The following is a 25,047-nucleotide window of genomic DNA, read 5'->3' as shown; positions in this document are numbered from 1 at the left end:
AGATACTGGAAAGACATTGGTTTGCCATTTCCTTCTCTAGCTCATTTTACAGATGAGGAAATTGAGGCAAACAGGGTTAAGTGATTTGCCCAAGGTCACACAGCTAGTAAGTGTCTGAGGCCAGATTTGAACTCTGGGAGGTGAGTCTTCCAGACTCCAGACCTAGCACTCACCTAGCTGCCCAGAAGACTGGTTACAATCACTATACAATAGACTATATCTAGGAGCACCTTTAGGATTCAGAGAAGAGAATGTCAGTGCTCTGAGATACAGTGGCTATCTGGTCCAGCCCTTAATTTTACAAACAGGGAAACTGAAACCCAGACAAAGAAAGTGAATTTCCTCAGGCCATATAGCTAGCTAGTGATCAGCAGAGTTCGGATGAGGGTGATGCTGTTGCCAACCTCCCAAACTGTGGGGTTTTTAGGATTGGAATCATGTCTTCTCCCTCTGGTTTACTCCCCTCTTGGGGTAGATAGCACTAATATGAATGTATCTATTTTATGTATTAGCAAACTGCTACTTAGAGACCTTAAGAGACTTGCTCAGAGTCACATGGATAGGTGGGGGCAGAGCCAGGTCTGGATGTGAGTGTTCTGACCTCTAAGTCTAGAAGGAGATCTCTGATCTTCTTCCAACACTCAGTGTTGCCTTTATTTCAGTTAACACAGAGGCTTCAAATCCTTCTGGTGCTGCTCTATGCCTCTGAGAGAGCATTATCCACTCCTGTTTAAAAGCTCGTCGACGGCTGGGCCGTCTGCATTTTCCTACCACTTTTGGAATCAAATACAAGCTCGGCCTAGTGTTGTGGGCAGCAATTGGCCAGATACTGGCCAGATTACACACTTCTGAGTTCCCTTACAGCTATTTGGCTCTCCCCTCGCTCCTCACCCCGTATATAATACACTAGTCAGGAGAGAATCAGGAGTCAGAGTCTTAAATGGATCTGGGTCCTAGCAGACAAACAGAATAGGTTAAGGAAGTTATCGCTCAGAACCAGGCCCCATGGAAGTAGAGGTGGCCCCTGAGGTGAACCTTCAAGGAATCTATGGACAATAAAAAATACAGATAAAGGGACATCAAATTCTGGGCGCGGGAACCAGCCTCTACAAGAGAGGTAGTGGGACAAATTTGGGGAAAAGCTATGAAAGCTGCTTGCCCGCACTAATCCAAAAGAAGTGGTAGGTAGGATCCAGCCTTGGTAGGACCTTAATGCCAGTCTGCCGATTTGGTATTTTTTTTAGCGTAGAAAGCTTCTTGAACAGCCCTGTACCTTAGGAACATCTCTTTGGCAGCTGCGTGGAGTATGCCTTGGGAGAGGTAGGGAAGCCAAGTAGGAGGCTATTGTCATAGTCTAAGAGTTAGGTGATAAGGACCTAGAATACTGGTTACTGCATGAGGAGAGAAAAGCAGTTGGTTGTGAGGGACATTGGGATAGAATCAACCTTTTGTCAACTTACTGTATGTGGGGGATGAAGGAGAAAAAAAGAGGCAAGAATGTTCATTTGGGTGAATAAGTTCTGGAATTAGAACCTTCTCATCTGCTTGCTCTGTGCCTCAGTTTCCCATTCAAAGAAGCCTACCTACTTCTTATCCAGGGCTAATACTCTCCTTCAGATCTAGTCAACCCAGGAAGCCAGGCTGGAGGGAAAGAGCAAAGCATCCAGGGGTTCTCAATCACAGATATTAGACTCCCCAGTACTGTCACTCTTCCCCCATCCTTCACCCCTTTCTGTTGTCCTTGATATCTCTGCATGGGACCCAACATTGCCCCAGTGAGTGCCCCCCATTGTTATAAACACACAGGTAATTCATTCTCCAGAGCCCTTACTCTTTGAACATGGGCCTCCAAAGTATAAGTTAATAACAGTAATAGCTAGCATTTATGTAGTGCCTTAAGATTTGCAAAGTTCTTATTTATCAGATAAAATTTAAAGTTATTTATGGGAGAGAAGACAGAAATATACACATTTGTGTGCATACTTCTGTATTTGTGCACACACGTATGTATGCATTGTATATGTATTATATATGCATAGATGTATAGCTATCTACATGTTGAAGTATATGAATAGAAATCGAATGGTATCTTTGAGACGTTGCTTGCTCGCCCTTCTGGTCCTAGAGTTCTAGAAAGTTCTTAGAGGCAACAGAATGAAATTATCTCCAATCTGGTCCCTCCCCACCCCATGGATGCTCCTCCCTTCCTTGTGTTCAACCTGTCTCCTTGGAGTATGGCTCAGGCGGAGGTTGGCCCAGTGCCCAAACCTGGTGTACAAGGGAGGGAGGCTGCTCAGGCAGCAGTACTGCTGGTGATCAGAGCAGAACTCTCCACACCATCCATGGTGTTCTCATGGCTATCCTCATGGCTCCCTGTGAGCCTCCCAAGGCTGTGGTTGTGTCCAACTGCTCTGGTCCTGGCCCTGGGTCTTCTCCAGCTGACCCAGCTGCTGGCCAGGAGGCAGAAACTGCTCCGAGCTCTGGACAGCTTCCCTGGGCCACCTATACATTGGCTTTTTGGGCTTGCCAAAGAGGTACGGTTGGGCCCTTAGCCAGGGGCAGGGGTGAGCACAAAGGAAGAGGGAGGGAAAACAGAGGAGAGTTTGAAGAAGAGAGTCTGGGGATGAAGAAGAAGAAGGAGGTTGTTAGTGAAGGGAGGAGACCACTGCTGTTCTGGCTTTGGGGCAGGTAAGGAAGCAATGCAGCATCAATTTGGGACAGGAGAAAGACACAGGGGAGATGGAGAAGATGAGGAGAGAGACGGGTGGAGTGTGATGCAGAATCACCGAACCTTAGATTTGGAAAGGGAGTTCAAAGGTCATTTTGTCTGATTTAGGGGAGAATCTTCTCTCTGACAACCCCAGCAAGTGGTTAAGCACTCTGGAAACCCTCACTAACTCCATGAAGCCACCCACAACATGTTTGGACAGCTCCATAATTAGGAAGCTTTCCCTAAGAATAACAGAAATTGATTTCTTCCATTTCCACACATTGTTCCTTGTTCTACAGTCAGGCAGAGAGAAGGAAAGAGAGGGGAAAACTGAGAGAGGAAAAGGGGGAGGAAGATGGATGGGAAGAAAGAGGCAGAGGAAGAAGGAGGTAGAGACAGTGAGCATAACAGGTTCCCTACTCACTGGCTCTTTGGTTATGCCAAAGAGAGAGGGCCAAGATAGGGTGGGGGAGAGGCAGAAAGGGAGACAAAAGGATGGGTATGGGGAGGAAGAAGGGAAAAGAATAATCCTGAGCAGAATATAGAGGAAGAAGGGGGAAAGGAGGGAAGAGAAAGAAGAAATAGAGGAGAGGGAGGCAAGAGAAGTAAGGGCATACTTCAACCCAATATTCCCTTCCCTGAGGATAACTTCATTCCACTTCCTTCCCTGTGTCTTTCTTGTTGTCTCCCTCCTACAATCTTCTCTCCTATAAAGCACAGGTCAAAATCTACCTTCCCTGGCAAGGATCTTAGAGTTAGACCCAGAGGGGATCTTGGCTATCTACTAGGTCAACACCCTCATTTCACAAATGGGGAAAGTGAGGCTCAGAAAGTGTAAGTTATTGGCCCAAGGGTACAGTGGTGGTAAGTAGCTGAGCTAGGATTTGAAACCTAGATCCTTTGACTCAAAATCTAATTCCCTTTCCACTGTGCCTAGCATTTTCCGTCCGGCTCTGATCATTCTTTTATTTATGATTACTCAGCCAGTGGACTCAATTTGTTTCTGCTGCTTAGTCATTTCAGTCATGTCCAACTCTTCATGACCCTGTCTGGGGTTTTCTTGGCAAAGATACTGGAGTGGTTTACCATTTCCTTCTCCAGCTCATCTTACAAACGAGGAAACAGAGGTAAATGGGGTTAAGTGACTTGCCCAGGATCTCATAGCTAGTAAATTTCTGAGGCTGGATTTGAACTCAGGTCTTCCTGACTCCAGGCCTAGCCTTCTATCCACTGCACCACCTATCTGGATTCAATTTACACTAGATTACTTTGTATGTGTTTTGCTGCTTAATGACAGGGATTGATGCTCTCTGTGTGTGACACATATGACTCCTCAGGCTATGAATTCCCTGAGTGCTGAACCCTCTTCTCTCATCACAAACTGGAACCCTCCCCTCAAATACTCAGAAATGACCTTCTAACTCACAAGGTCATGATATTATGGAAGACAATTTTCTTGAAAGGTGGAAATAAAAAAAGTTCATTGGATGAATCTTCAGTGTAAACCCCATGTTCATTCCATTCCCAATTCCCAGAGGTCCCACTGGTCTTATCTTTACCCCTTGATCTCCAAAGAAGACCAAAGATAATGAACAATTAGTCTCTCTTTCTGGCTTTTGCCTGGTGTAATGAAATGAATGTTGACTTCAGAGTGAGAAGAACTGGGCTTAAACTTGAGTTATCAAACTCTCTGAAGAAGAAAAAAGCACTGAAGATGATCTGGGGGGTTCAAACCTGGGTGGCCAGAGGGTGGTGATGCTCTCATCAGAAATAGGAAGGTTAGGAATAAGGGGGTTTTTTTGGGGGGGGTAGCAGGAATAATGAATGAGTTCTAGTTCTTATATATTGAGTTTGCAATGTCTGCTGGATGTCCTGTTTGAAATATCCAAAGGTCAGTTGGAGATATGAGACCCTGGGCCTCAGAGACGGGATTATCAATCAATCAATGTTTATTGAGCACCTATGTGCCACACATTTTGCTAAGCATTTGGATTATATAAATGTATATAAAATTGGGAATCATCTGAGTAGAGATGATAATTAAACCCATGAGATCTGAGAAAATCACCAAGAAAGCCGCTGGTGATGAGATCATGAGCTGTTTCTTTGGTGGTACCTCCCTGGGTTTGAAAGAACAGCCATCCCTTCTGTGCAGCTTCTCATCCAGGCATCTAACAGCATCCAGGCCTGTTGGGTACCGTTTCTCTTTACATCACCCCACCTCCCTATGTCACACAAGCCCTCATGCTGGTACCACTCTGAGAAGTGTGCAGTGAACAGAAAGAGGAGAACACATGAGAGAAAAGGAGGAGGAGGAGGAGGAAGAAGAAGAGGAGGAGCTGGAAAAATGAAATTGAAAAAGATGAGAGGGAGTTGAAGGGAATATTCTGAGATTGAGATGCTAGTGGCCATCTATGTGGAGAAGTCTAACGGACAGTTAGGAATTTAAGACTAGACATTAGGGGAGCTCAAATTTACACTCAGGACCTGCCTTGAAGTGACAATTGAAGTCATGGGAGTGAATGAGACTTAAAAGGAAGAAAATAGAGAATCATCATATTGTGTGATAATCACCACAACCTCAGAAGGGTTGCCCCATCCTTATTCTGTACTGGCACAATTTATTTTTATATCAAATTGTGGGACTTTTCATTTGCCTGTTAAGGTTCCTCTTGTTGGCTTCAGTCTATATTTCCACGTTATTGAGTACTTTTAGCATACTAGCATTTCTTTTCTTTTTTTAATTTTTAATTAATTTATTTTTAATTATCAACAATCACTCCCATAGGCTTTTGAGTTTTTAATTTTTCTCCCCCTTCCTCCCCACCTTCCGCCCCAAGATGGTGTGCAATCTGATATAGGCTATACATATACATTCCTATTAAACATATTTTCACATTAGTGGTGTTGTAGGTAAGAATTAGAACCAATAGGAGGAACCACCAGAAAAAGGAAACAAAACACAACAGAAGAAAAAAATAGCAAATTATACTAGCATTTCTTTCACCTAAGCTTCTGGCTATGTGCAAATTTAATCACCATGCTATCTATAACTTTATTCAAGTCATTGATAAAAATATCAGCTATTACATCACAAAGGACAGAGTCCAACAGAAACCTCCTTCTAGACTGACACTCAAGTCCATTTATTGAACCAGTTCAAAATCCACCTAACACCTAGCCCACATTTCCTCACACTCACAAGGAAGAGGAACTTTGTCAAATGCCTTGTTGACGCCCAGGTAGATTTGGCTACACTGCTTCTTGGATTTGTGAGTTTGGTAACTCTGCCAAGAGTTCTTCTTGAAGCCCTGTTCACTCCCAGCAGACACCTCTGCCTCTTCTAAGTGTTCAGTGCTCCTCCCTCTAGAATTGTGCCAGAAATTGAAGCCAAGTTTACTATCTGAGGAATCTATCTTCCCTTTTTGGAAAATTAATGCAGTGGCTTATCTTAATCCAGCAGGAGTTCTGCCCTTCTGCATGACTTTTCAAAGATCCTGGATGGTCATTCAGTACTGAATTTGGAATCAAGGAACTTAATAATAACAGCTGACATTTATATAAGGCTTTATGGTTCACAAACCACTTCGCAAATGCTGTCTCATTTGATCTTCACAATAATACTGTGAGGTAGGTGTTATTATTATTCCCCTTTTTACAGATGTGAAGAAATTGAGGCAGATGGAGGTTAAGTGACTTGCCAAGGGTCACACAGCTAGTAAGCATTTGGGGCTGGATTTGAACTCAAGTCTTCCTAACTCCAAGTCTAGAGCTAGATTCATAGTACATCTAGCTTACTTGTGTGTTTAGATTCAGCAATTACCAGTCATGTGAGGGAAGTTGCTTTACTCTTCTGGATTTGTACTTGTGGAAAGGAATGATTACGAAGAAATTGGTGGCGCTTATAGGCACTTTAGGGTTTATAGAACACTTTATATATAATATTTCGTTGGAATATCACAACAGCCTCGTGAGATAGGGGCTAGCAGTAGGATTAGCCTCATTATGCAGATGAGGAAAAAAATGAAATGACTTGCCCATGTTGACACAGCTAGTTAGTGTCTTCCTGACTTCGTGTCCAGCACATCTTCTGCTCTGCTATGCTATCTCTTAAAAAACAGGCATAGCGACATTGTCATTATCCTCCTCATTGATCTGCAGTGAAGAAAGCTCTTTGTAAACTTCAGCATGCTAAAGGAATATGAATTATCATTATTATTAGTAGTAGTAGTAGCAGTAGTATAAACCAAGTGCACAATGGGTTTAGCCCTGAATTATATCCACCGAGGCTGACTCAGAAGCCACTAGCAATCTGAGTTTGGTTTTTCCTTCATGAGCTGGGTCACCCTAAACTCTAATGAAGGGGAGCAAAAGCAGAAGCTCTTTCCTCCAGAAAGAGACCTCACCCAAACTGGATCCTGTTTATGCCTTAGAAAGAAGTCATATTTTCCAGTTAGGTGAGGTCCTGCCTAGATGGCTTGAGCAGAATGCCTAGAGAAAGTTAAAATGCCTATGACATTCTCCAGCCAGGCAGGTGCCTCTTTCCAAGCTAGTGTTTTGACAGAGAAGGGAATATTACAAATTATTATTAGTAATCCAATGACACAACATTAAACTTAATTTCTCTCAGAGTGGTGGCCATGGAAGGGAATTTTTGTTTGGAAAGTCACAGGGATTATGACTGGAGTCACAGGACAATTAGTTGAAACATCCTTTCCAGGAATCACAGTGTTGGCTTAATTAATATTCCCAGAGATAGAGAAGAAATGTGTATTGGGAATGGGTGAGGGGAGAAGAATCAGAGAGCAGTGTGCTAAGATGGTCTAGATATGGAGTACCGCCACCAAATGGGAGCCCAGGTGTTCAGCGCAATAACATTAATACTTTCCAAATTCATTTTTCCATATTTGGAATGGTTCCTAACGGCTTGCTCTTTGGAATGGTATGTCCTTGTGTAGAGAAGGGATGGGATTTGATCTGCTTGGCCCCAGAAGGTGAAATCAGGAGCAGTGGGGGGGAAGGTGTAGATGTGCAGGTTGAGACTCGATGTCAGGAAAAGCACAGAGCAGATGCACTGCACCAGAAGGTGATGGCTCACCCTTTGCAAAGCAGAGGCTGGGTGGCCATCTGTCCATGTGTTGTAAAGAAGATTCTTGATCATGTAAAGAAAGGTTGGTCTAGATGCCTCTCAAGACCCCTTCCAATGTTGGCCTTAGTTTGCCTATCTGTAAAAAGTTGAGTGACTAGCCCTTTGTATTCCCCCCGAGTTCTGACCTTCTGTCATTCTGAGTTTTGCCTCCACCAGACTGAGGGGAAGCTCCAAGGTCTCTTCTTCCCTCTTTCTCCCTCACTGTGGAGCCCAAGCCAGAGCTGGGACCACTCGATGACATGTTGACCAACAGAGGGTCTGATTTCATGGATTATCAGCTGACTTGGGTTTCCCATGGGGTGATGGACAGGGAGTAATGGGAAGCAATTGGTGTTGGCATCAGGGGTCTCCTGCCTGGAGAGGTCACTGGAAGTCCAGACTTGAGGGATGACACCTCAGCTCTCCAGAGCCCACTTCACTCCAGCCCTGTCAGCCTCAGAAGCTGGAAAGTCAGCAGCTGTCCTCCTAGTCCCCCACGCCTTTGGTTTGTGCTGGCAATGCGATGGTGTGCTGGACCTCAAGTCAGGAAGACATGGCTTCAAGTTCCACACCTACTGAGGGACCTGGGGCATGTGACTCAACCTTGCTTGCCTCCATTTCCTTACTTTCAAAATGGGACTAATTCTTATAGCATCTCCCTCACAGGGTTCAGTTTTTGTACAGAGTGAGGCTCCTCTGGTAGCAGGCTCAGGGTTCAATCTTTGTCCAAAGTGAAGCCCTGGCCTGGGACTAAGCTTGGGCTCAACCTCTGTCCAGAATTAGGATTCAGCCTAGGACCAGAGCTGGGGCTCCATCTCTATCCTGAGTTAGGGCTCAGCCTGGGACAAGGATTTAGACTCACTCTCTGTCTAGAGTTAGGATTCAGCCTTTATCCCTGATTTTGTAATTCACCAGTTAGCTGCTCTAAACCCTTACTTAACCCCAGAAAAGTCCTGGAGTAGGGAAGAGTTCTAAATGAAGGATTCCCTCCCTTTTCCTGAGGTCTTCTGAATGGGAGTGGGGGAAGACACAGTAAAATCTCTCCAAACTAGAAACACAGGTTTCCTAGCTAGGCAGGAAAGCTGATTACTCTAGAACTGAGGTGAATACATCACCTTTCCCCCTCTCCACACTTGAAGCTTCCTGAGATTCTTTTCAAAATACTTAACACCCCCTCATCTCTGGCTTTTTCTAATCAGCGACTAGCTCCCACTGCACAGCCTCCAGGAAGTGCCACCCCCACTTTCCATCTCGCACCTCCACAGGCTGATTTCTCAGTTCTCTGAATTCTTCCAAGACTCACTCTGAAAAATACACACTCATTTGATTCCTGAGACCCTGGTTGGCCTAGGTTTTCCTGCATCCTGGTCTTCCCTCCCCATGTAACTTCAAATTCACTGAAAGGGTCTAGGGGGAATCTCAGAGGATAGGACTAGGGATTATTCCTCTTCTCTTCCTCTCTCAAGGGGACTTAGATCTGATCTAACAAATTCTCCCATGTGAAGAAGAGGGAAAGTAGCCATCTCCATAACCCTCCCTCCTATCTTGATAGTCCTGTATTTTCACAAGACTTTTCTGGAGAAAAACACCTTTCCTTGATCAACGGAAGAGAGAAGGAATCCAGGAGAGGCAGAGATGTCCGATGGAAAGGATGGCCAAGCGGCCCTCCCTTTATCCTCTCTAATAAACCAGGCTGAGGGAGTTTCATAAATGCTATTTAACTAACTGATTAATAAAGAAGGTACTGTTTTCTTTGGTGTATTATAAATGACTATGCTAAAGGACATATTTTTAAGGACACATTAAGTATCCTAATAAGGTACCTTTTCCTATGTACTCTTATCTCAAACGGCTTTGTAAGAAACACAACCCTTGGGGCAGCTAGGTGGCACAGTATATGGCACAGCAGCCCTGGAGTCAGGAAGACCTGAGTTCAAATGTGTCCTCAGATACATAACACTCACTAGCTGTGTAACTCTAGGCAAGTCACTTAACCCCAATTGCCTCATATTAAAAAAACAAAAACACAAGCCTTCTGTTACTCCCTCTGGTTCATGTCACTCAGGAGGAGAGAATATATCTCTTTCCATCATTTATACACATATCTATACATACATAGTTACACATTTAATATATTATGTATAAATATATGCCATCTGCAGAGTTGTGAGACACACATGACCCTTACCTACTGATGGTATGTGCCACATTCTGAAGTGGATAAATAAACTACAACTTGCCTGTCTGTCTGTATACTGCTCTGGTTTCTTTGGGCAGTAGCTAGCGAGGATCCTGAAAATTCCCCAAACCACACCTTATATCTCTATAAACTCTCAGCTCAGTGATCCTGGCCTTCTGGCTGTTCCTTGTACAAGACATTTCATCTCTTGACTCTGGGCATTTTCTCTGGCTGTCCTCCAAACCTGGAATGCCCTCCCTCCTCATCTCCATGTCCTGGCTTCCTTCAAGTCTCTGCTAAAATCCTACCTTTTATGGGAAGCCCTTTTTGATTGCCCTTAATGTTACTGCCTTCCTTCCCTTGATTATCATGCCACTGGACTGCCATGACTCAGTCAGAGAGAGTAAGTCTAATGACTTTGTGCAACTCTGCCTCACTTAAATCCAGTTCACTGAAAAGTCAAGCTATCACCTGGTGATGTCATTGGTCCTCTTCAAGAATGAAGGATGGACAATGATCTCCAATATAGCCTGCCTATATCTTGCTTGTACATTGTTTGCAGGTTGTCTCTCCCATTAGACCATGAGCTCCTTGACAGCAGGGACTGTCTACTGTCTTTCTTTGTGTCCCCAGCACTTAGTACAGTGCCCCGAACATAGTAGGTCCTTTAACAAATGTTTGTTGACTGACTGACTGGCTAACTCAGGAGGTAGTGGATTTCTCCTCTCTGGAGGACTCAAGCAAAGACTAAATAACTTCACAAGCAGGCTGGAGAGTGGATCCTTTTTCAGGTAAGGTTGGACCAGGTACCTCTGAGATCTCTTCCCCCCACCACATTAGTGTTCTGTGATTCTGGTAGGAAGAAGCCCAACCCCCTTCTACTGGTGCATTGTGGGAGATGCAGAAGATGTAGCTCAGTGTCAGAAGAGAAGGGGGCAGACACAAGGCAGCTCATTCCCTCTGGAAAGAGATATATTTAAAGGCATGTTCTTCCTGCCATCAAACCCAAAAGTTGCTCCTACAACTTTCCCTCAATGCTCCTGTTTCAAGCAGAACAAACCAAAAAATAATGAAAGAGTTTTTGTTTGTTTTGTTTTATTTTCACTCTACCAGGAGAAAAAGGAGGACGAAAGAAAGGAGCGACCCTTGGTTTGAGGTGGATGGGACGATGCCAAATGACCACAGGGAGGTGGTGCTGCTGCTAGCATACTGTCTTGTTTTTGTTTTCTTGGCCAAAGAGAATGACTTTTTGCTGGAAAAGACAGAATATCCGTGGCTAACAGGGAGTAGATAGCCATGGGCAAGGAAGCAGTAAAACAGCACCCAGCTGTCCTTGATCAATTAATTTCCCCAGATGAGCTACAGCAGGTGGTGCAATGGAGCAAGGGATGAACCTGTAGTTAGGAAGACCTGAGTTCAAATTTAGGCACTTCCTGATTGTGTGACTCTGGGCAAGTCACTTAATGTCTGCCTGCCTCAATTTCTTCATCTATAAAATGGGGATAATACCTCTGAAGGTTGTCAGGAGGATCAAATGAGATAATGTTTGTAAAATGTTTTGCAAACGGAAAATTTTTTTGTAAATGTTGTTGTTGTCTCCATGCCTGGGTCCTGAAAGAACCTGAATGGGATACCTACCTCACACGGCTAGCTGAGCTTCAAATGAGATAATCATTGTAAAGTGCATAGTGCCTGGCACACAGTAGGGGCTACATAAATGCTATTCCACCCCCACCCCCTTCCCCTGATTTAAGTTTGATGTCACAAAAATTTTCTTTTGTTTTTGTTTTTGTTTTTAGTTTTCAACATTTACTTTCACAAGATTTTCAGTTCCAAATTTTCACCACATCTTGCCCCCTCCCCCCACCCCAAGATGGCGTGCATTCTGAATACCCCTTCCCTTAGTCTGTCCTCTCTTCTATCTCCCCCCCCTTCTCTTATCCCCTTCCCCTTCTATTTTCCTGTAGGGCAGGATAGACTTCTGTACCCATTTCCTGTATTTCTTATTTCCCAGTTGTATGCGGAAACATCTTCTTTAAACATGTGTTTTTAAAACTTTGGGTTCCAAATTCTCTCCCTTCCTCCCTTCCCACCTACCCTCATTGAAAAGGCAAGCAACTCAATATAGGTTATACATGGGAAGTTATGCAAAACACTTCCATAGTAGACATGTTGTGAAAAACTAACTCTATTTCCCTTAATCCTATCCTGCCCCCCCCATTTATTCTATTCTTCCTTTTGACCCTGTCCCTCCTCATAAGTCTTTGCTTCTAACTACTCCATTTCTCAATCTGCCCTCCTCTCTATCATCCCCCTGCTCTCTTGTCCCCTTCAACCCCTATTTTCCTGTAGGGTAAGACAGATTTCCATATCCCATTGAATGTGTATGTTATTCCCTCCTTAAGCCAAATCCTATGAGAATGAGATTCACTCCTTCCCTCTCACCTTCCCCTGTTTCCCCTCCACTGAAAGTCTTTTCTTTTCTGTTTTTTTTGTGAGATAATTTACCCCATTCTACCTCTCCCTTTCTTCTTCTCCTAGTATAACCCTCTCCCCATCCCTTAATTTTATTCTCCAGATACGACCCCTTAATCTTCAACTCACCCTGTGCCCTCTATCTATCTATATACATACATATAATTTTTCCCCTCCAACTACCCTAATACCAACAAAGGTCTCATGAGTTATAAATATCATCTGTCCATACAAGAATGTAAACAGTTCAATCTTAATAAGTCTCTTATGATTTCTCTTTCCTGTTTACCTCTTCATGCTCCACTTGAGTCTTGTATTTGAAAGTCCAATTTTCTATTCAGCTCTGGTCTTTTCATCAAGAATGCTTGAATGTCATCTATTTCACTGAATGATCATTTTCCCCCCTAAAGGATTATACTCAGTTTTGATGGGTAGGTGATTCTTGGAGTTATTAAAAAGTACTTTGTAAACTTTTACATACATCGATGGTACAATGGATACAGCACTGAGCCTACAGTCAAGAAGACTGAAGTTCAAATCTAGCTTTAACCATGTCCTAGCTATATGACCCTTGGCATTTCACTCAGCCTCAATCTGCCTCAGTTTCCTCATTTTAAAAATGGGAGTAATAATATAACCTGTCTCAAAATTGTTGTGAGGATTAAATGAGTTAACGTCTATATTGCTTTGTAAACTTTAAAGGATTATGTAAATTCTAGCTATTTTTAAATATTATTTTACATATAAACATAGATATATATGTGTGTGTATATCTTTAGAGGAGACAGAGATACTGTGTATGTGCCTGACATGGTGATCTTTGCTAGATATTGAGGTTCCATATGGCTCCCAGACCATGCCCTGCCCCTAATTCCACACTGAGCCCACAGATAGGACCTGTGAAGCCTTGCCCCTCCAAAGCTCCCCTACTCCCACACAAGCTGTCCACACTCCAATCCCAGCCTTTCTCTAACCTGGTGAACTTTTAGCCTTGAAGCCTGAGCCCTCTCAATCCAGAGGCCATGGTAACCTTATATCAAAGCTGACACCAGCTTCCTTCTCCCTGGTTTCTTTGAGGCCCTGGGAGAGCCTCTCCTACATTGTGCCTACTTTAATCAAACATAGGAGAGTCACTTAAGGGCTTAAAGGAATGTTTTAGCAAACACAAAGCCAAACAAAAGAAGTCTAAGACAAGAAAAATGCTTAGGTAACCGGGGAACAGAGTGTTTCCTCCCTCCATATCTTATCCCTCCTCTCTCCTTTCTTAAAACATCTTATCCTAAAGCTAGATCAGTCCTCCCCACAGCAGCAGCGGTAACAGCCTGAGAAAAGGACAGCTCCCTTTCTTCCTGCTCTGGATAATAATAGGTTGTTATGGTGATTGTCCTTTCTTCTTATCCTTTCCAAATCTGGGTCTGAGAACTGCAGCTTGGCAGGAAGGAATGCCAGAAACAGCTCTTGGTCAGAAGACCTCAGAATATCCCAGAATCACATTTCTAGCTCCAAACTGAGCAGCACCACAACAATGGGACAGCTATTTATCCTCACTAGTTCTCAGTTTCTTTACTTAAAAAATGAGAGTAATAATCCTTGTACTATTCTGGAGGGGCTTGGTGAGAAAAGCACTCTGTAAATTAATGAAGGCAGATTACACAAAGTCCTAAATACTCATACATTTTGGAGGCTTAATCCTGGACCATGAATGAGCCCTGATCCCAGGGATACACTGAGTCCTGACCCCAGCCCTTGCCTGAGCCTGGCTCCTGGCCCCAGCCTGAGCCCTGAGCGCCCCCAGCTGTGCACTGCATCTCCATTCATGGTTAGAACAGCATTATCTGGCTTGAGTGAGTATGCGTCCGTTGCTCAGAATCTCTTGGGCAGTGTCTCTTTTGGGCAGCCAAAAAGAAGCTGCTGTCTACTTCTTAGGCTGTCTCCTTCCTCACATCTGGGCAGTGAAGCAGTGTTATGACAGTTTAGAAATGATCCTTATGGTCTCTCCTTGCTCCTGCTCCCATTTTCTGTAGATTAAGGCCCCTCCCAGCTCTGAAATTATCTGTTCTAAGCTCTCTCCTAGCCCAGACATTCCGTCTTCTAAGGCCCCTCCCAGCTCTGACATTTTATATTTTGTATTCAGCTACTTGAGAGCCAGCATGGCTGACTCATTTTTAGGGTCAAAGACCTGGGAAGATTTGTTGGCAGCAGGAAAGGAACCACTGCGTAAGATGGGATTGAAGATTAGAAAGTGGGGATGATCATTAGGCCAACCTTGCAGAGGAGCTAGAAGGAAGGAATGGGACAAAGAATGCAAGGAGAGGGATCAGTCTTGAGACACAGAAGGACTACCTCTTCCTCAGATACTGGAGCAAAAGCATTTAGAGTGAGAGGTGATATTGATGGATTTGGGAGTAAAGAACTAGGGAGCAGAGGCAGCTAAGGACAGATGACCTTTGTTTGCACAGTTTTAGAAAGTAAGATCCTCTACGGGGAGGGGGGGGAAGAAATGGGTCCTTGTAGCTGCCTTAAATAGAGGTTCAGACCAGCCATTGTGAGTATTTTGATAAAAACAAGACTTTTTCTATTTGTATTCCCAGTGCCCAGCACATAGTAGGTTCTTAATAAATGTTTATTGATTGATTGATGGAGAAGAATGAAAATACTGGCGCACAGCCATGAGGAGCTAGTTGAGATGAAATGACAAATGTACCTGGATGTGTTATTTCCAGGAGATCAAGCGCTAATGTGCTCAGGAAATCACTGGAGCGATGTTAATTTTCAGATGGGGCAGAGATTGAGAAAGGCTCCACAGAAGCAGGCCTTGAACTGAGTTAAGGAAGAGTAGATCACTGTACAGTGAGGGTGAGGAGGGAGTGTATTCCAGGAAGTGATAGGACCAGGGCTGGCACCGAAGTGACCAGTAATGATGGCACTTCCTGTTCTGTGAACTACTCCTCTTGTTCATTGGGGGCTCACTTCCTACAGTTTCTAAGGAATAAGATTATCATCAATCCAAGTCCCCAAATGATCACCCACTTTGTTTCTGGCAGAGGAAGGGAGAGTGCCAGCAGATGACCAGAAAGCTGGAATTCTCCATCACTATTCTATTACTGTTCAGTGCCAGGATTGGCTCCCAAATTGTCTGGTTTTCTCTCCCACCTTTGGCCCATGTGGTCAAAAGCATAGTTCTTTAACATTTTTCTCCTGTTCACCTCTCCTTTAATCCTTGCCCGACTGTTCTCCGCCACATTTCCTCCCTTGGATTCCTGAATTTCCTCACATGAGTAAAATTGTAATACACAATGCTACCCACTTTTTAAAAAATCTATTCTGCTTTCTTTTGAATAAAGTTAATACATGCATAGGGCAGCTAGGTGGCATAACATATAGGAGTCAGGAAGACTCCTCTTCCTGGATTCAAATCTGGCCTCAGACACTTAGTAGCTGTGTGACTTCGGGCAAGTCATTTAAGTCAGCTTCTTCATCTGTAAAGTAAGCTGGAGAAGGAAATGGCAAACCTCTTCAGTATCTTTGTCAAAAAAAACCCCAAATGGGGTCACGGAGAGTCAGACATGACTAAAGTGACTGAACAACAACAAACAACAGTATGTGTGTGCCCATATTCCAACTGTATGCCTCATCCTACTACATCTCAGTGATAATTGAGAAGTCAAATGGACCTTCTTGCATCGCCACTTCACTCAGTCGATTACCCCTACTTGGTGCATTTATTTTAGAGCTGTAGAAGACCATGGGTTTTGGTGGTGGCTCTTTTCTTGGAATAGGGTTCTCTGACTTCTTTGGCCTCTTTTCTCCTAATCTCCTTTGTTGTACCTCTTGCTCTCTATGGAATCAGGTTTGGTAGATAAATAAGGGTGCTTTTTGTCCACTTCCTCTCTTTTTTGTTTAGATCACATTACAGAGTACAGGCAAATCCTTTCTTGGTCCTTGTCAGGTACACTCCCTCCGTGGTCCAAAAATCCACAAACCATCCCTAGCCTCCACTTTCTTGGTATGCTGGTTCTCTCTCCCAATTTGCTTCTCTTTAACATCCATGCCCGCTGGGGTCTGAACTTTTATGTCCCAAGACTTCATAATCCTTGGCATGTCTTTTTAGGTTTTTCATTACAGGGTTATCAGTATCCATGTGAATAATCACAAGTAAATGACTCATAGGTTCAAGATTTGAAAGCCCTGGATGTCTTCCATTATTCCTCTGCTGCCCTAGGCCCTTGGAGGAGAGCAGACCTCTCAGATGGTTAGGTAAGGTCAACAAGTAAGCCCCCTGTCACTCTCAGCAGAGTCCTCACCTGCCCCCAATCAGCTCTTTCTCCTCTGACCATCCCCAGATACCCTAGCTCCTGGTGACAACCCACATTGTTATTCTGGGCAGCATAGAGAGTCCAGGAGACAGAGGGCATTTAGGTCCAGATACTGCCCACCCCAGGGTCCTCTAAAAGTCTTCCAACCTTTGAGTGTTCAGTGGCAAGGAATTCAGGACCTCCTGGAACAAGAGATGCCATTGCTGGACAGCTCTAAAAATGACAACAGCAACAGCAGCAGGAATGAAACCTTGCTTCAATATAGTACTTTCCAATTACTGGGCACTTGACTTGAGTAATCTCGTTTTGTCCTCACAAAAGCCTAGCATTACCAACTACCAGTATCTGTATTTCACAAATGGAGGAATGGAGGTTCCAGTGGTCATGTGCATAGCCTGGGGTTAAGGCCAGGATTGGGGCTCAATCTATGGCCTGTGAAATAGAGCAAAGCTCACTAGCCTGGAGAGGGTGGCATGAAGAATTCTGGCCTCAGCATCTGCTCTAATAGCTCAGTTTACTAGCTTCTGACTGCCACCCTTCTTAGGACCCCTCTCTAGCAGCTCCTAATCCTAGTATCTTAGCCATAAGTGGCTTCCTTGGACTCTCAGTCAAGGCTCTGCTTAACCATCGATTGTCATATCTGCTTTCCCACCATTCCTTCCCACTCCAGGACTATGGGAAGTAGAAGAGTCTTAGTTTGGCATTTAAGGCCCTTCACATCTTTCCGTTCCCAGCATGTGCATCACTGCTGTTTCCACTCATTCTCTGCTCCCACGATACCAGATGTCTTGCTGCCTATCTCCATATCCAGTTCATTCCTGCTGCCATAGCTTTACTCAGTTCTCTTGCCTGGAGAGCCTTTTTTGTCCTCCTCATCTCTTCTAATATCATCAGTCTCAGGGACCAGCTAGAGACCCATCTCCTCCTGTATAGCCTAGTGGATAAGGCACCAGAGCTAGCATCAGGAGGAACTGGATTCAAATTCTGACACTTACCCTAGCAGCCATCAACTACCATCATCTCCATACACAACGAAGGCTGAGACATTGTTTCTAGATCCTACATCAGCCCTTCTTCCCTGACTTCAGCTTCCAGACCTATTGTCAACTTCTTGTACCCCTGACTTCTCAATCCCCCCTCCCACAAACTGGTCCTGTCACAAGCCTGTCTTTGAACTAGACCTTGAGTATAGCCTGCCCTAAGATTCTGTTGGTCCTGAACCCACCCTATCCCACCCTACTTCTTACCTCAGCCCTCTTTGCTTGGGATATTGCTCTCTCTCAAAAGCAACCCATCCCAGCTTCCCTCTCCACTCAACCCTAGAATTCAAGGAATATCAGGTCCCAGAACAATGTCTATGAAAGTTTTATTCCTCTGGAATAAGATAAGGACAAGAAGATACTCTCCTACCTAATTTTGTTTCTCTCTTCCCTGTCTCTTTCCTCATCTCCCCTTTCCTTTCTTCCTCAGATCTTCCCACATCTTCCCCTTTGATTCTTATCTTGACTATTCCTCTGCCCAATATTCCTTCCCCTCACTCTTCCCTCATCTCTCCTCTTTCTCCTTCCCCATCTCCTCTCCTTTTATTTTTCTCTCACCTCTTTTTCCTTACAACTTTTCTCCCCTCACTCTTCCTCCAACCTCTCCTCTATTTCTTCTACCATTTCTTACCTACTTCTCTCCCCTTCATCTCTTCTTCCATCTGTCCTCCTTTATTTACCATCATGATTACCTAATCTCAAGTAGAAGCTGAAAGGACTGACATTCTGACATTAAATGGATGGGGAAGCTCCCAAGGTCAATGGAATCCCCATCCTTCCTTCTCTGCAGCCTCACCATGACTATCACTATTAACTTTTCTCCCATTCTTCTCCCCACCAATTAGATCAAAGAGGGAGGAGGCCTGGACAAGATGATATCATGGGCCAACACTTACCCCTCTGCCCACCCTCTGTGGTTTGGGAGATTTGTTGGTTTTCTGAACATCTATGACCCTGACTATGCCAAGGCTGTGTACAGCCGAGGAGGTGAGGGAGCTACTGATCTCAGCCTTCTATTGGTTACTGTTTGTGTGGGGGAAATGAGGATTGGGTGGGAATGGGAATGGGGATGGGATGGGGAAGGGTATTGTCTCTTAAGCAATAGAGAAGCTTATATACTAGAGAATGAAAATTGGCGATCCGAGAGTGTGGCAGGGAGTGGAGGAAAGGGGAAGGAGGTCTGTGAGGAAGAACTTGAGAGGGCAAGAAGGGGCCTTGTCCTATAAGTCTTTCTTTTGAACTTAGAATCCTTGAGCCCCTAAACTCCTGGATTTTGAGAGGGGGTGGGAAGATGCTCCCCATTGCCTGCTCTAGCAACTCCAGGGACAGGAAAACCTGCCTAATCTTACATCTTTCTTTTCCTTGAAGACCCTAAGGCCTGGGATGTATACGGTTTCTTCATACCTTGGATTGGTAAGTGGGTCCCCCCCACAGACAAACATACATACACTCACACCTACACATCCTCTGTGGGCTGAAAGAGGGTCGGGAGGATGCAAGGTTGAGAGCAAGGGGATTCTGACCATAGCCCCTCCCTGTCCATCACATAGCCAGGCTCTCAGTCCCCTCTAAATCCCATCCTCAGTGTTACCTCCATGAAGCCTAGTTCCATGGCCATTCTTCAGCACCCCACTTTGGTTACATTCCTTGGGAGTTGCTGAGGGGTCACCATGTGCTCCCAGAGAGTGCCAGGGAGCCAGGTCCTAGGGGTCTTTGCCCAGGCCTGGCAAGGGGGAGAAGGCAGAAGGGAAAGGGGGCTAAGAAGAGCTTCCACTCTACCTAATTATATGTCTACCCACCTCCATCCCCACTACAGGTAATGGGCTGCTGGTCCTGGATGGGCCCAAGTGGTTCCAACACCGGAAATTGCTCACGCCTGCCTTCCACAATGAGGTGCTGAAGCCTTATGTGAGCCTGTTTGCAGAGTCCACCCATGCCATGCTGGTAAGAGATCCTCCCCACGGTCCCTGTCCTGGATGCAGCATCATCTCCCCAAAGTGGGCTTTGGCAAAACCCTAGTGGGGCCCTTTTGCCTAGATCATTAGGAAGAAGCAAACTCCTTCCTCATCCCTGCCCATACCTTCTCCTTATATCTCTCCTCTTCCTCTTGAGAGATCCAAAACTCTCATTGTAGAGATGCAACCTTGAACTGTAGTCATGCTCCTGGGTTAGCATCCCCTAGGTGAGGGGAAAGGGATGGACTCTGTCCCTGGTGCCCCAAGCCATGGCTGCCCTCTCATTCCCATAGCTAAGGGGAAGTTGACTGGCAGCAGGGATAAGAAAAAGGATTGGACCTGGGGTTTGATTGGTATAGGAAGACTTCTCTGCCAATCCAGATCAGCACCTCCTCTGAAAGTTAGAGTCTTTTGCCCAGAGCACTGAGAGGTTAAATGACTTGCCCAGGGTCACACAGCCAGTAGGTGTCAGAAGCCTGGCTCTAGAGACTAGTTCCCTGCCCACTGGGCCACAGAGTTTCACTGACATCTCCCAAACAGCTTGCTATTATGGAAAAACAGTGATTGAGTCTGACATAAGACAATATGGGTGCATAGGCTGAACCTGCTGTTCAGTACCTACACTATCAGCTTTCTCTCTGATCCTCAGTTTTTTTATCTGGGGAAGAAAGGATTTGGGCCACATGGTCTCTCAAGCCCCTTCCAGCTTTATGGTTTGTGATTCCTGTGTCTTTCCCACCTGCTATCTCAGTGTCTAAAATTCCACTGTTGAACCATGGTCAGTATGGGGTAGGTAGCTTTGACAGAGCTGGCATCAAAGCCAGTGAAACCCGAGTTCAGGTCATGTCTATGAAACATCATGGCTGTAAGGTTAACTTCATTAACTTAGCACTCTAGCCTGCTCTCTACCATTGTAAGCTGCAGAGAAGGTGCCAACCTGCATTGGGAGAGGGAGTTTCCACACCTGGCAGTTCACTATACTGAAGGAAACACAGATGCATTCCCTAAACCACAAAGCCAGTCCCTCTCTCTTACACCTCTTGTCCTAGGGCATCCAGGAGGGCCTCCAATGTTCTTAGCCATTAATCCTCACTGGATTAGCCTCCCCCAAAGCCCTTTACATCTAGCCCAGAGCTTCTGAGGATGGGCTCAAGCCAGGTCAATGTAGAGGGGGTGAGTGAGTGGATCACACTCCTGGAGAAAACAGGGGAAAAGACATTGGTGACTTGGGGAGGGCCAAGGAAGAGGGAAGCTGCCAAAGATGCCCCCTAATTGTGGGCCTGTGGGTCTGAGGCTGAAGAAAGGGCCCTGATCTCCCATCTCCACAGGACAAGTGGAAGGAGAAGGTTTGTGTGAATATGTGTGTGGAGATCTTCAATGATGTGGGCTTCATGGCTCTGGACACCCTGATGAAATGCATCTTTGGGAAGACACACAAAGGCCAAACACAGAGGTCAGAGCATATTCGGGGGAAGTTGTCCCTACCCTGGCCCTCAGGAACCTGTGGGATACACACAAAAACCCAGGTAGACACAGATCTACCACAAACAGACATCAGTGAGGACTGGAGTGGTCAAGGCAGAGGTTCCGGGAGAGGTGGGACTCTGAGCTGGGTCTCCAGTACTGTCCTGGGTCCTTATGGGTAGCTGGTCCCAGGAGGAGGGGACAGAATGGCCATTATCAGATTCCCACCAATTCTCTGTCCCCACTTCACGTTTTCTCTCCCTGGCACTTTCAGTGACACTGACTATTACCTGGCTATTACCAACCTCACCCTGCTGATGCAAGAACGAATCCAGACCTTCCAGTACCATAATGACTTCCTCTACTGGCTGACACCCCATGGGCGTAACTTTCTGAGGGCCTGCAAGATTGCCCACAACCACACAGGTAGGCTGCAGCCTAGGGCTGTCCCTCCTTTCTTCCTCTGCCCCTTCCTCCTCCACCTCTTTTTCATAGAATCGTTGCCAGAGAAGCAGGTCACTAGCCAGTGGTTCAGAGTTTCTCCCTCTACTGTGTACCGTATAGGAATCATAAAACAAATTCTGACCATATTTCTCATTAGTTCTCCCCTCAGACACCCTTCGTTTCTCCTCCAGATTCTGTGTGTGCCTAGTTTCTACTTTTATAATTGATATTTGGAACTCAGATGTGGGACTCTGCATTTGTACCTACTAATATTTACAATCTTAGATCTGGCCTATTTTTCTAACCTGTCAAGACCTTCTTAGATAATATAAGCCATAGTATTAGCTGCAATTCAAAAATTTATGCCACCTGTCCATCTATGTCTTTGTCCAAATCACTGATAAAAATGTTGCACAGCAGAGGGCCAGGTTCAGATCGATGGAGCTCTCCACTGGAGACCTCCTTCCAGGTGGTCTAAATTCCTGATTAGGTATTTGTTCCAATCATTTAATCAGTTTCTAAAGCAGCAAATGCCACATCCTCTAGAGCTCTCCACCTCGTCAACAAGGAGAGTAGAGAAGATTTTGTAAAATACTTTGCTAAAATCTAAGTTAAAAAAAAATCTGCAGTGTTCTCCTGATTGGCCAGTCAAGGGACCAGGAAAGAAAAGGAAATTAACTTGTTTCTGCTGAGGCCAGGCTGATTCTGGGTGATCACAGCTTTCTTTTCTAAATGTTCACAAGCCAACTCTTTAATAATATATCCACTCTGTAACTCTGTATGGAATCAAAGTCAAATCCTCATCAGCTTACATTTTACAGACTCCACCTTCTCCTCATTAAAAAAAATCATGGTTTTTGCCCATTTCTAGGTCTGTAGCAACTCTTAAGTTCTCCAGTGTCTTTTGGTGATCCCTCACCAGGACTCGGCAATGACATCCTTCAAGGATGGAGTTTTCCTGGACCTGGTAGTAGGAGCATTCACTGTGTTCCATGAACTCTCTCTCCACTTCTCAATGAGAGCTCACTGCTTTGACACAATTTACCACTAATTTCTACACTGTTGGTTCTGCTGTTCACTTTCCTGCATTCTCCTTTCTAAGATCTTATTCTCATTTTTATCAGTCATACCTTCCCATGTGTCTTTGACTAACTTTCCAAACAACTTTCTGAGGGAATCTCCTCTCTCTGCCCAAGGGGGCTGCTTGTTATAAGGCTGATTTCCTTCCAGAGACTTCTGGATTTCTTTTCTCCACAGCATTTATTCCTTACACTGAGGCCTCTTTTATGACCTACTCAGTTATTCAATCTCAGATTTTCTGTAAGATTTTTCCAATGCAGGTTTCATTCTTTCCCCTACCCTTTATTTTCCCCAACCCTTTCCTCTCCCAATAAGCGTATACTGTTTTGAGATGTTAAATAAGACCTGGGCATAATCATTCTTACTCAGTTGGTCACTTTGAAAGAACTCCTCTAAGGAACTAGTCTCTCAGAAAAAAATCCCCTCACCGCTCCCCCTGGCTTCTCCAAACCTCATGGTCCTTTCATTCTACAAACTTTTTTTCTCCTAATCAGTAATTCTAGAGATTGGAATTCTAGGAAGTTAATGGGGATATTGGACCAAGGTTGGACATATGGCAACAAGTGGGAAATTGATTAGGGCTGGGTATCAATAATGCTAAGTCTGAGGTGACAAGTTGCTATAGTGGGAAGTGTCCAGGGTGAGCATTTTCAGGAGGCCCACATTCTAATTTTGCTTTGCTATTGATGTGCTATGTGACTGTCTGCCAGTCACTTTCCCTCTCTAGGCTTCAGTTTCTCCTCTATGAAATTAGGAATGGGGAGTTTGATGGTACTGTCTATAAGGTTCCTTCTAGGATTAACATGCTTTGATTTTATAATTCTCTGGCACAGACAAAGTGATTAGGGAAAGAAAAGCTGCCCTGAAGGGGGAGGAGCTGGAGAAGATACAGAAGAAGAGACATTTGGACTTCCTGGACATTCTCCTTGGAGTCAAGGTGAGTCAGGGAGGCCTCTGCGGGAAGGACTGTCTGGAGGAAGGAGCCAATATTTGCCCTCAGGGCTCTTCTCCATTCCAGCTCTGAGCCTTTTCCTCTCCAATGTTCCTGTTTCTGTCCTCTCTCCTTCCCTTGACATTCAGGCCTTCATTATACCCCAGCTTCCCACTATCCCTCTCAGCCTATTCTCCATGGGCAGAATTCTCATCTCTGGACCTTTCTCTGTCTTCAAAACCTTTAATCAAAATAGGCCTAAATGATGCCCTCATTGACTTTCAGCTCCTGGAAAGCTAGAAAGAAGTTTTGGAAATGGAGAGCTTCAAACCCAGAAGAGACTTTAGGAGTCAGCTCATCTAGCCCACCCTCCACCCCACTTCCTGCACAATAATAGATTGTTAACTTTGTTAACTTTATTCAATGATTCTCTGGTGACCAACATTAAGTAGGGCATAAAATAAAGAGCTGGTGGCTCACTAAGGTCTTCCACTGGCATGAAGAAGATCCTTCCCAGATTCCAAAGTGGGCAGAGATTCTCTATAAACAGTAAAGTTCTCCAGTCAGTCCAGGTTGCACATGATTGACTGCAGATGGCAGGTTATGGATTGTACTAAGAGCATCATGACTGGAACCATAAAGAGCCTCCTTGTTGTGTTTATAGGGCAGTGGAGAAGAGACTGTCTGCCTAATGTACATAGGGAAAAAAACAATTCAAACTCAGCAAACTCTTCATATAAGCAGGGCCCTTGACTAGGGGCTAGAGATGCAATGATGAAAATGGAACAGACCATGTGGTCAAGGAATTTACATTCCACTGATGGGAACCTACATGCACGTAAGACTCCAAGATTTTCCAGCCGCATATTGATGATCTTAAGTAAATACAAGGTAATTAGAGTAGGGAAGGAGAACTATCACCTGGGAGGATCAGCACACACTACTAAAAAGCGGTGGTACGTGGGCTGAGCGTTGAAGGATTCTGAGACATAGTGGTCAGATGAACAATGGCTCTTGTGTGGGCTAGGGTAAGGATTTGGATTGGCAGCTAAGTTAACCCACTAACACATATATCTGGGGCCAGACCCTCTGGATGAATAAAGAGCTGGGTCAAGAAGAGAACAGGAGCCAGAAGTAAAGGAGTGGAGTACACTTGGAAAGTGCCCAGGGCTTCCAAAGGATGCCAAGCTATGAATCTTGGAAGACCACTATCTCCAAAGAATTCAAATGGCAAAGCACCCAAAAAGCAAGAGAGGGGCACATGGTCAGTGTATGTAGGCTGAAGTGCGTGACTGAGGACGCTTTGTTCATTGTAAGAGGTCTAA

At 44.8% G+C, this 25,047-nt stretch overlaps 1 protein-coding gene and 1 long non-coding RNA gene across 5 annotated transcripts in view; one reads left to right on the top strand and one right to left on the bottom strand.

Annotated features, from left to right (window-relative positions):
- LOC144454147 (uncharacterized) overlaps positions 1-25,047 on the bottom strand; it is a 71,704-nt gene that overhangs the window by 40,122 nt on the left and 6,535 nt on the right. The window lies entirely within an intron of this gene.
- Positions 2,283-25,047, top strand: part of LOC110209312 (cytochrome P450 4B1-like) — a 35,597-nt gene continuing 12,832 nt past the window's right edge. The window contains exons 1-7 of the mRNA XM_020987673.2: positions 2,283-2,534; positions 18,694-18,835; positions 19,217-19,261; positions 19,665-19,792; positions 21,132-21,256; positions 21,542-21,693; positions 23,625-23,728. Coding sequence (XP_020843332.1) covers positions 2,343-2,534; positions 18,694-18,835; positions 19,217-19,261; positions 19,665-19,792; positions 21,132-21,256; positions 21,542-21,693; positions 23,625-23,728 — 888 coding nt within the window. The 5' untranslated portion in view covers positions 2,283-2,342. The remainder of the gene's footprint in view (positions 2,535-18,693; positions 18,836-19,216; positions 19,262-19,664; positions 19,793-21,131; positions 21,257-21,541; positions 21,694-23,624; positions 23,729-25,047) is intronic.

The sequence above is a fragment of the Phascolarctos cinereus genome, unplaced genomic scaffold, assembly GCF_003287225.1.
Source record: "Phascolarctos cinereus isolate Bilbo 61053 unplaced genomic scaffold, phaCin_HiC Scaffold_5;HRSCAF=322, whole genome shotgun sequence".
Lineage (NCBI taxonomy): Eukaryota > Metazoa > Chordata > Mammalia > Diprotodontia > Phascolarctidae > Phascolarctos > Phascolarctos cinereus.
The sequence above is the reverse complement of the archived record's forward strand: the minus strand, read 5'-3'. Positions and strand labels throughout refer to the sequence as shown.